At 38.4% G+C, this 12,327-nt stretch overlaps 1 protein-coding gene across 1 annotated transcript in view; it reads right to left on the bottom strand.

The window, feature by feature from the left end:
- SPATA31H1 (SPATA31 subfamily H member 1) overlaps positions 1-6,129 on the bottom strand; it is a 33,757-nt gene extending 27,628 nt beyond the window's left edge. The window contains exon 1 of the mRNA XM_061210869.1: positions 5,986-6,129. Within this exon, the coding sequence (XP_061066852.1) occupies positions 5,986-6,129 (144 nt within the window). The remainder of the gene's footprint in view (positions 1-5,985) is intronic.
- Positions 6,130-12,327: the final 6,198 nt, after the last annotated feature.

Below are 12,327 nucleotides of genomic sequence, written 5' to 3'. Positions count from 1 at the left end.
TGGAAACAAACCAGAAAAATCACTAACTATAAAAGCAAAAATTGATAAATTCGATTTCATTAAAATTATGAACTTTTGTTCATTAACACACCATTGTGAGTGAAAAGGTAAGCCACGGTGTGGGAGAATTTATTTTTAATACCTATAACTGACAAAAGACTCATATCCATAATATTCAAAGAATTTCTACAAATAAGTAAAAGGCTGACAAACCAATCCTTATAAATGGGCAAAAGAATTGAGCAGATGTTTCGCAAAAGATAATTTCCAAATGGCCCATAAACACGAGAAATTTTTCAATATCATTAGTCATCAGGGAAATGTTCATTAAACCACAATGCAATATCAAACACACTCATTAGAGTGACTAAACTTAAAAAGATACAATGCCAAGTGTTGGCAAGAATGTGGAGAGGGCTTCCCTGGTGGCGCAGTGGTTGAGAGTCTGCCTGCCAATGCAGGGGACACGGGTTCGAGCCCTGGTCTGGGAGGATCCCACATGCCGCGGAGCAACTGGGCCCGTGAGCCACAATTACTGAGCCTGCGCGTCTGGAGCCTGTGCTCTGCAACAAGAGAGGCCGCGATAGTGAGAGGTCCGCGCACCGCGATGAAGAATGGCCCCCGCTTGCCACAACTAGAGAAAGCCCTCACACAGAAACGAAGACCCAACACAGCCAAAAATAAATAAATAAATAAATTAAAAAAAAAAAAAAAAAAAGAATGTGGAGAAACTGGAACTCTCATACTCTACTCATGAGAGTGTAAACTGATATAATCACTTTAGAAAACTGTTCAGCATCATCTACTAAAATTAAACATATATACCACATTCGCAAGCAATTCCTCCCCTACTGGAAATAGGGTTCCACATCAACAATGTGTCATTTGCAATTAACATCCTGAAACCTTATCTTGTCATATAAGTATAAATTTTTTAAGTATAAAAAATAAACTACTGGCTTTTTGAAATGCAGTATGCAAGAATTACAGCCACTTGGTCATGAAAGCAAATTTTTGCTCTATTTTTCATGCCACAACAGGTAGTTAAATTTCATTCTACGTTTCAATATACATTAGGTCCCCAAACTAACAAGCATGACATAATGTCACTTAGAAATTCATTGTCGACCACATACATGAATCTGAAAAACATGCTCGGCAAAAGAAGCCAGATACGAAAGAACATACACTATATGATTCTAGTTTTACAAGTTTCAAGAATAGGCAAAACTAATCCATGACAACAGAAACCAGACAGGATGTTGCCTTTGAGTGGAAAAAAACAAACTAGAAAGGTACACTAGGGAACTTTCCAGGATTATGGCAATGCTGTACCTTGATTGAGGTGTTAGTTAATGGGTGTATAAATTTATCAAAACTCAACAAACTGTACACTTGATTTCTGTGCATTTTACTGCATATAATTACAGGTATCCTCCACTTTTTGAAAATTTGCTTTATGCCACTTCCATTTTAAGAAAGACCTACATTAGTACCTGTTTTTGTTAACTGAAAGAAATCCGAGAGGATTTTTGTTTTTATGAAAAAAAAAAGGCAAAAAGCATTCAGCATTCATTTGTTTTACAGCAAGCTGTTAAAGAGGCAGCACACACCCCAGCAGTGAGAATGGCACCGCCAAGCTTCTTCCCTGGGAACTGCATTCAGCATCTCAGCACCCAGCCATCACAGCTCTGAGCTGTGTCTGGGAGCATCTGTGCTTTATCTCAATTTACTTTGTGCATCCATTAGCAAGATGTGTCCTAAGGTAATTGCTCCTTCTCTTTGTGTCATTTTGGCTTACAAAAGGTTTCACAGGCTCACTCTACTTTTGGATAGCCGGGGGAACCTGTATACCTGAATAAAAAGTAGAATTGTTGACAAAAAACTTCTTCTTACATAAATATGTAGTGAGAAATATTTTTATTTTATGTAGAAAGTGACATTGTGTAATTTACACTCTACTTTGTTTTTATCGCTGCATCCTTTTGGGAAAGAGACTAATGTTTCCCCTCACCAAAGAAGGTAGCCAGGACTTTGTTCTTATAGTCTTGGTTCTCCTAATCCACAGTAGGGAGTTAGTTTTTTGGTGCTGAAATGATTGCCTGGAACCTCCAATATATGATATGTCTCAATATATGAGACAACCCTCATATAAGACTAGGCCTGTGGAGGATTTTAAGCTGAATTGTGCCAGAGGTTTAGTGTTTGGTGCTTCTAGAATTAAGAAGAGGTCAGCTGACTCCCTGAAACTGGGAAACAGCACTGACACTGCAGGTTTGCTGTGTAGTGGGCCCTGAGCCTGATGAAATTTATTCCTCCTGGTCTTAAGAGCTCAGATATAGTGGACTGGGGGCCTTGGCAAAGGTCTCTGTGACCAAACTTGACACACAGCCACAATTTTTGCCTTCAGATGGCAAAGAGGAAAAGCAACAGCTATTCCGATGGCTAGGACCTGCCCCCTGCTATTTCGGATAAATTGCCCCCACTCCAGAGTTCTTATACAGTGCAAAGATTGGGGAAGAAAAACAGATACTAGACTTTTTGCCAACCTAGGTGATAGGAAGTTTAAGCTGGATTATACTTGATGTAGACAAAGAAATATATTTGCCATTTCTCATACCTAAGTGTTGGGGAAAATTCATATTTGTTACAAAGTCAATTAAATATCATGCATCACTTGTTACATGGGAAAAAGTGAACATTTGTCTCTTACAGATGATGTTAAAATGAACTTTGAAATTTTAAGAAAACGCTGTTGTAAAATGAAATATTATTTACCTAAAATCACTTATCATATATTATGAAAAAGGGACAAAATGATTTTTAAATTCTTAAGGTGGTTGAAAAATTTTGGCAATGAAAGTTTGAGAGTCAAAAAGGATTAGAAGGGCTGGCTTCCCTGGTGGCGCAGTGATTAAGAATCCGCCTGCCAATGCAGGGGACACGGGTTCGAGCCCTGGTCTGGGAAGATCCCACATGCCACAGAGCAGCTAAGCCGGTGCGCACGCAACTACTGAGCCCTTGCTCTGGAGCCCGTGAGCCACAACTACTGAGCCCACGTGCCACAACTACTGAAGCCCACATGCCTAGAGCCCGAGCTCCATGGCAGGAGAAGCCACCGCAACGAGAAGCCCGTGCAACTGCAACAAAGAGTAGCCCCCGCTCGCCGCAACTAGAGAAAAGCCTGCACGCAGCAACAAAGACCCAAAGCAGCCAAAAATAAAATAAATTTAAAAATAAATAAAAATTTTTAAAAAAAAAGATGAGAAATGCTGCTGCTGCAGGCAGTGGGACACTGAGAGATTTTTGTTAGTTTCTTTAGTTACTTTTAGCAGAGTGTCACAATCAGCTTTGGGAGGTTTTGTGTGTACTGTATTTTTTTGTTTGTTTGTTAAACGTTATTTATTTAATAATTGTATTTTTGGCTGTGTTGGGTCTTCGTTGCTGCACGTGGGCTTTCTCCAGTTGCAGCAAGCGGGGTCTACTCTTTGTTGCGGTGCGCGGGCTTCCCATTGCGGTGGCTTCTCTTGTTGCAGAGCACAGGCTGTAGGCGTGCGGGCTTCAGTAGTTGTGGCACGTGGGCTCAGTAGTTGTGGCTCCTGGGCTCTAGAGCGCAGGCTCAGTAGTGGTGGCACACGGGCTTACTTGCTCCACGGCATGTGGGATCTTCCCGGACCAGGGCTCGAACCCGTGTCCCCTGCATTGGCAGGCGGATTCTTAACCACTGCACCACCACAGAAGCCCTGTAGTTTTGTTTTGTAGAGCCAGGGTCTATGCTCTAGGCTGGAAAACGTTTGTAGGAGACCACTTAGCGACTGAAAATAGTTCAAGAGGAGTCTTAGTTAAGACAATGACACTGAATCTGGATTGCTACATTTGAGAGATGTTTCTGAGGAAAATGTTTAAAGGATTTTGTTGCCAAATGTATGGATAACCACTATCTATTTCCAAGATCTAGAGTCTAAGTTAGTGCTACCCAATAGAATTTTCTATGATGATGGAAATCATCATATCTGAACACTTGAAATGTAGGTAGTGCAATTAAGGAATTTTAAATTTTATTTAGTTCTGATTAATTTAGATGTAAATGGCCACATGTGGCCAGTGGATACTAGATTGGACAGCACATGTCCAGACTATTAATTTGAGCTGCTTGACGAATATGTCCACATACATTTTCCGCCTCCTGCTACACTCACAACTTCTGTCAGGTGTTTCTTATGTTGCTTAAAATGCCATCTCTTCAATCATTCAGGGTTAAAACTGAGAAGTCATCCTTTCATTTCACAAACACCTGTGGAGCACTTACTATATGCCAGGCAGTATACCAGGCATAGGGGATACAAAGATGAATATAGTCCTCATAGGAAAATGATGATAATGTTTATAATTAACTCGTTATATTTGAGGCCCAATCAGGAAAAAAAAGACTCAATCCCTTTACTCTCTTTCTGCCTCACTTCCTATAGCCAAACTTTCACCTCAGGACCCTCCTCCTCTCTCACAGCCCCGAGGGCAGAGATTTTTGTCCCTTCCATTTACTGCTGCATCCATAGTGCCCAGAGGAGTGCCTTGTACATGGTGGTGGCAGTGGGTGATAAACACCGGGGGAATGAATCAATGTCCTCTTTTCCATCTTACTGCTCTGATTCTTTCACTTCCTTCCCTCTCCTTCCCACTAAGTCTTTAAAGTAGCCTCCTACGGGATTAGCTACACCAGAGAACCACCATATGCACTCACTGGAGTTATTTAAAGCCTCACATTCAAAGCATGGTGCTTGGGACTTCCCTGGCGGTACAGTGGTTAGGACTTGCTGCTTTCACTGCCATGGCCCCAGGTTCAAACCCTGGTTGGGGAACCAAGATCCCGCAACCCACATGACGCAGCCAAAAAAAAAAAAAGTCAAAATAAAGTATGGTGCTCAGTTCAATAGCAATAGGATCACCTGGGAGCTCATTAGAATTGCAGAATCTCAATCCCTTCCTGAATTAGAATCAGAATTCTACTGATTCAGAATCTGCTACTGAATCAGAATCCGCTTTTTAATTAGCCTCCCAAGTGGTATGTTTGAGGAAAAAAAGTTTAGAGTTTAAACTTTTTAAAGTTTAAATTCTGTGCTCTAAAGCACAGATCTAAGCACATTTTCCCCTGGCTTTAAAATCTTTGATGCCTTTCAATTGCAGACAGAATAATATTTATACAAAGTATTCAGTCTGGTGTTTGAAGCCCTCTACAATGGGACCCCTAACCACTTTGCGACATTTTCTCTCACTTTTCCCCAACCGGTTCCCTACACTTGTAAACTCCATTCCTGATAGGTGTCTTCACCTCTCCTTGAACACATCCAGCGCTCTTCTGCTTCCCATGCTTTCCCCCGATCAATTCCTTCTGTCCAGAAAGTCTTCCACTACTCTCCTCCGCCCATCCTATCTACCTTCAAAATCCTACCCTTCCTCTGAAGCACAGCTCAAACCTAAGCTCCCCGCAAAGGCATTTTATAGATCCTAGAATACTCTTTACTTCCCATCTCTTCAGCAATATTTACACCTCTATTAACTCACCCCTTTCTCTTTCCTTGGGAGATATATATATATATATATATATATATATACATGTCTTGGGTTATATATATATATATGTATGTGTGTGTGTATATATATATATATATATATATATATATGTATGTATACATGTCTGACTTTCTCCCCCACTATACCTCGAAAAGGTGGAGGTGGTGTTTTATTCTTCTTCAATGTCTAGTATGCTGCCATATATAATAGGTGCTCAAGGTTTGTTGAAATGTATTGAAGGGAAAAGGACCGAGAGTGACTTGCAGGACGACATCCATAGGCACTACCTCAACTCCCCTCTTCCCACCATCAATTCCTCCCTCTGCCCAAGATTAGGAGTTTCTATGTCTCCAGGGACGGGGCAGGGGCAGGGGCAGGGAGCAGTGAGTTTCAAGAGAGTGTTGCATCACATACCTCTGAGTGCGTCTTGGCTGCCACCTGCTCCCTACTCTGCTTCCCAGAAAACCTCACCCAAAGCCCCCAGACAAGGAAACCAAATAATAGTAGAAGGCTGACATATGGTGGCAGCGGGATGGTTAGCTTCCAAACCAGAGCCATTATTCAACCCCATGCCCCTCTCAGCCAAACAGTTTTATCCCTCATGACTCAATATGACATCACAGTGGGCATTCCAAGGGTCCAGCCAATGTGCTTGCTGCTTAAGTCTCTTCTCTGAGCCATACACCTGCTGCCCTTTCCTGCAGCTGCCCTTGTGTCCTGCTCTGACAGCCAATGCTCAAGGAAGCTCCTTTACGATTCTTCTAGGATTGAAGAAGAATCACGTGTTATAAACCAGAGAGTATGGAGGCAAGGTTTCAAAGGAGCAGGCTTTCCAAATGGCCTGTTTTGCCCTATAAGCATCTTCTCTGGAGCCAGCCACTCCCTAGAGGTCCAGGCATGGTGTCATATATTCCAAATCACACATTAGAATACAGGGTCAAGAACATTTAAGAAAGCTCTAAGTAGGTACTTTAAGTAGGTACTCTCAGAAAATGTATGATATATGGTTTCCTAACTCCAATGCTTGACACATTTCCTAGTTGCTGTTGCATTGAGACAGAGATATCACGTAGGGAAATTAAATGACCTTAGAGGATCACACTACTCCAAGTCTAGAATATTTTCCAAGTGTAGACGATTTATTTTGTCATCACGCCCAGAATTGACTGGATTTTCTAGAGTTAATTCACTGAAAACTAAATTTATAAGGAACTGATTTATGCTGTAACAAAGATAAATAAAACTGGCCAGGCCATTTTTTTCTTATAGGAAAATTAATTTGGAAAATCCATTCAATTAAATAATTATTGAATAGCAGGCACTGTCTTGGAAGAAGGCAGACATGATCTCTCACCTCATAGAATTTTCAGTTTATTTGGGCAGCCAAAGTAATATTCTTGAAAAGCCCATCAACAAGGCCCTGGTTAAATAAATATGATATGTCCATATTATAAAATACTCTGCAGTCACTATAAAGATTATAAAGAATGAGGCCTGTCATTCTGAGCACACATTATGTGGCAGGTACTAGTTATATGCCAGCCTGGAGTTCTAAAAAGAAGATTAGGGCTGGAGGTACAGTTTTGGGCTCTTGAAACATGTATATGCTTCGACAAGAACCTTTTTCTATATGTATATAAAAATGTATTTTTGGGGGGTCTCAAATATTTACTCACCATTTTGTTTGAGAGTCATCATGCTATTTTGAACAGCTGAGATTCATTCACTTTTATTAGTTCATTGCATTATATAACTATTTCATAATAAATTTATCCATTATGATGTTGAACATTTGTCTTGTTTTCATCTTTGGCTATTATCAACAATGCTATTAAAAACATGCTTGTCCATGTGTCTTGGTGAACATATATTCCTATTTCTCTATGGCAGTGGTTTTCAAGCTTTAACATGTATCAGAATCATCTGGAGGGCTTGTTAAAACACAGATTGCTGGGCACTGATTGCTGATTAAGTTGGACTGGAGGCCAGGAATTTGGCATTTCTAGGAAGTTTCCAGATGATGCTGAGACTGTTGGTCAGGAATCACAATTTGAGAATGTCTGATCGAAGTATCTATCTAAGAGTGGAATTGCTAGATTATAGAGTAGGTGTAACTCAAACTTTAGTAGACAGTGCCAAACTGTCTTTCCTAAGTGGTTATGTCAATTAATAGTTCCACCAGTGGTGAATAGCAGTTCTTCTTGCTCTTTTTTCATGCCAACATGGTATTGTCAAGCTGTTTAATTTTAGCCAACCTGGTATATGTGGTAATGATATTTCATTGTGGTTTTAACTTAAATTTCTCTGATTACTAGTAATTACTAACGTGTGAACACATCTTCATAAGTTAATTGGGCATTTTGTCTTTAAATGTATTGCTGCATTCCAGTTGCTAATTTTTTTTAGGATTTTTGTGACCTATTTTTATGGGTGAAGCCAACCTGTAATTTTCCTCTCTTGCTGTCCTTTTCAGGCTTTTGGTATCAAGGTTATACTAGACTTATGAGTTGGGGAATGTTTCCTCTTTTTTTTTTTAATGCTCCGAAAGCGTTTATAGAAGATGGAACTATTTGATCCTTCAGCATTTGGTACAACTCGTCAGCAAAGCCATACAAGCCTGGAGATTTCTTTGAGTGAAGATTTTTGACTACAGATTGAATTTATTTGAAGGTTATAATACTATTGACAATTTGTTTTTGTTTCAGGTTTTTTTTTTTTTGAGTCAGCTTAGGAGAGCTATATTTTCTAGCAAGTTTTCTATTTAATCTACATTTTCAAATGTATTGACATAAAGCTATTCAAAGGTAGTACTGTCTCCTTTGTTTCTGATATTGGTTATTTGTGCCTTTCCTCCCTCTCTCTCTCTCTTCCTTTTCCTTTATCTATCTTGCTAGAGATTTATCAATTGTAATTAATCCCTTCAAAGAACGAACTTTTCTGTATATTTGTACTCTATTTCAATAAGTTATGCTTTTGTCTTTATTATTTCCTTACTTCTACTTTCTTCCCCCTCCCCCAGGCTTATTGAGATATAATTGACATATAACTACTTCTACTTTCTTTGGATTTATTGTGCTGGGTTTTTTTTCTAACTTCTTAAGATGAATGCCTTGATCATTCACTTTTAGCCCTTTTCCCCTAATTGTGCATTTGAAGATATAAATTTCCTCCTAATTACTACTTTAGCTTCATTCCACAAGTTATGATATATAGAATGTTTATCATTCTGTTCCAACTATTTTCTAATTTCCATAATGATTTCTTCTTTGATCCCTAGATTATTTAGTAGAAATTTTAAAATTTCTAGACGTAAGGAGATTTTCTAGTTGTCTACCAAAGTTGCATTGTGGTCAGAATATATACTTTAATTTCAATCCTTTGAAATAGTTTTAAGACTTTATTCGCAGTTTATGGTCAAGTTAAAAAATTCTATCTGTGCTTAAAGATAAGACGTATTCTGCAAGTGTTAAAAATAGTGTCTCTTCAGAGCTTCCCCTGCTGCCTGTGGCGGGGTGGAAGGTGGTGTTGGTAGTCTAAGTCCATTTGGTCAATTCTGCTAATCTTTTTTTTTGGCCGTGCAGGATCTTAGTTCCCCAGCCAGGGATGGAACCTGTGCCCCATGCAGTGGAAGTGCACAGTCTTAACCACTGGACCTCCAGGAAAGTCCAATTCTGTTAATCTTGATGTTCAAGTCTATATTATTCCTAAGCTTTTGTCTGCTCTTTTCCACCAACTACTAAGACAAGTGTGTAAAATTTCCCACTATGATTGTGTATTTGTTTATTTCTCCTTTGAGTACTGTAGATTTTTGCTATATATATATATGTATTTGTGTGTGTGTGTGTGGCTGTGTTGGGTCTTCGTTGCTGCGTGCGGGCTTTCTCTAGTTGCGGCGAGCGGGAGCTACTCTTCGTGGTGGTGCGTGGGCTTCCCATTGCAGTGGCTTCTCTTGTTGCGGAGCACGGGCTCTAGGCACGCGGGTTTCAGTAGTTGTGGCACGCAGGCCCAGTAGTTGTGGCGCACGGGCTTAGTTGCTCCGTGGCATGTGGGGTCTTCCTGGACCAGGGCTCAAACCCGTGTCCTCTGCATTGTCAGGCGGATTCTTACTCACTGCGCCACCAGGGAAGCCCCCTTGCTTTATATATTTTTAATTGTTATTTAAAATCATAATTTATTACTGGTGAATTAAATCTTTTATCACTATGCCGACCCTCTATCTCTAGTAATGTTTTTTGCCTTAACTTATTGTGTCTGATATTAGTATTGCTATAGCAGTTTTCTTTTGGTTGGTATTCACATGGTATATCTTTTTCCACTCTTTTACTTTCAACCGTTCTATATCCCTTTGTTGTAATATTGGATACAAAATAAACCAAAATCTAAATATATGTTATTTGTTATGATATCACTTATATGTGGAATCTAAAATATGACACAAATGAAGTAATCTACAAAACAGAAACAGACTCACAGATATAGAGAACAGATTTGTGGTTGCCAAGGGGGTGGGGTGTGGGAGGGATGGATTGGGAGTTTGGGAATAGCAGATACAAACTCTTACATATAGAACGGATAAATAGCAAAGTCCTACTGTATAGCACAGGGAACTATATTTAATATCCTATAATAAACCATAATGGAAAGGAATATGAAAAAGAATATTTATATAACTGAATCACTTTGCTGTACAGCAGAAATTAACACAACATTGTAAAACAACTATACTTCAATAAAATAAATATATGTTATTTGTAACTGATACATCTAAAATAAATAGATTTTAACTGGAGCATGTATTCCACTTACATTTAATGTAATTGTTAAAATAATTAGACCAAAATCTACCTTTTTACTTTGTACTTTCTATTTTTTCCTGTTTTATATTTTTCTCTTTTTTCTTGTCTTTATTTAGACAACTAAGTATTTTAAATTAATCTATCTTCCCCTTTACTAACTGGAAGTTACACTCTCTGTTTCTGTTCTTTTAGTGCCGGGGTTGGCAAATGGTGGCAGGTGGGTCAAATCTAGCTTGCTGCTTATTTTTGTAAATGAAGAATTTTTGGAACACGGCCACACCCATTTTATACATAGTCTGTCTGCTTTCATGCTACCACAGTAGAGTTGAGTAGTTACAACAAAGACTACAGGGGGCCTGCAAAGACGAAAATATTTCCTGTCCATCCCTTTATAGAAAGAGTTCGCCAACCCCATTTTTAGTGGATTCTTTTTAAAATGCAATATGCACATTTAACCTATCAAATTCTTAAATTAATCAAAACCTTTATCCTTTTTATGGATAAATCAAGGGCCTTAGGATATTATAACTCTACTTACCTCTTCCCATATACTTGTTACTGTAGTAATTTTAATTTTATTTTTTAAAAAACTTTATTTGAAAGCTACCATATAATCCAGCAATCCCACTCCCAGGCATATATCCAGAGAAAAACATGGTTTGAAAGGATACATGCACCCCAATGTTCATTGCAGCGCTATTTACAATAGCCAAGACATGGAAGCAACCTAAATGTCCATCAACAAAGGAATGGATAAAGAAGTGGGGTACATATATACAATGGAATATTACTCAGCCATTAAAAAGAATGAAATAATGCCATTTGCAGCAACATGGATGGACCTGGAGACTATCATACTAAGTGAAGTAAGTCAGACAGAGAAAGAAAAATGTCATATGATATCACTTATATGTGGAATCTAAAAAAAATGGATACAAATGTACTTATTTACAAAACAGAAACAGACTCACAGACTTAGAGAATAAACTTATGGTTACCAAGGGGGAAGGGTTGGGGGGAGGGATAGACTGGGAGTTTGGGATTAAAATGTACACACTGCTATATTTAAAATAGATAACCAACAAGGAAAAAAATAATAATGTATTATGAATAACTTTATGACAATAAATTTGACCTTAAAAGAAAAGAACACTTTGTCTTGGAACTTTTTGATTTACAGAAAAGTTGCAAAGATAGCACAGTGAGTGACTGTATGTCCTTCACCCAGTTTCACCTAATGTTTTAACTTTGTTATATTTGAAAAATCTATGTGAACAACGTTGGTACATTCACTATTAACTAAACTCCATACTTCATTCGAATTTCACCAGTTTTTCCGCTAACATCCTTTTTTGGTCCAGGACCTGTATTTAGTTGTCATGCCTCCTTCATCTCCTCTGGTCTTGTGATGGTTTCTCAGTCTTTCTTTGTTGTTTTTTTTTTTTTCTGATAGTTTTTTTTCTTGTCTCTTTTTTTAAAAAATTTATTTTATTGAAGTATAGTTGATTTACAATGTTGTATTAATTTCTGCTGTATAGTAAAGTGATTCAATTATACATATATATTCTTTTCATATTCTTTTCCATTATGGTTTATTACAGGATACTGAATATAGTTCCACCAATTACTAAGACAAGTGTATAAAATTTTCACTATGATTGTGGATTTGTTTATTTCTCCTTTGAGTACTGTAGGTCCTATACAGTAACAACTGTTGTTTGGTTTCTCAATCTTTGTTTTCTATGACCTTTATTGTTTTGAGGAGTATTAAGCAGTTCTTTTGTAAAATGTCCTTAAATTTGGGTTTCTCTAATGTTTTCCTTATGCTCAGACTGAGGTTTGGGGAAGAATACTGAGGTGACGTGCCCTTCTCGTTACATCATATCAGGTGGTACATGATATCAATTGGTGACGCTAATTTCCAGTACTTGGTTAAGGTAGTGCTTGCCAGACTTCTCCA

Source organism: Eubalaena glacialis, chromosome 14 (genome assembly GCF_028564815.1).
Source record: "Eubalaena glacialis isolate mEubGla1 chromosome 14, mEubGla1.1.hap2.+ XY, whole genome shotgun sequence".
Taxonomy (NCBI): Eukaryota; Metazoa; Chordata; class Mammalia; order Artiodactyla; family Balaenidae; genus Eubalaena; species Eubalaena glacialis.
The sequence above is the reverse complement of the archived record's forward strand: the minus strand, read 5'-3'. Positions and strand labels throughout refer to the sequence as shown.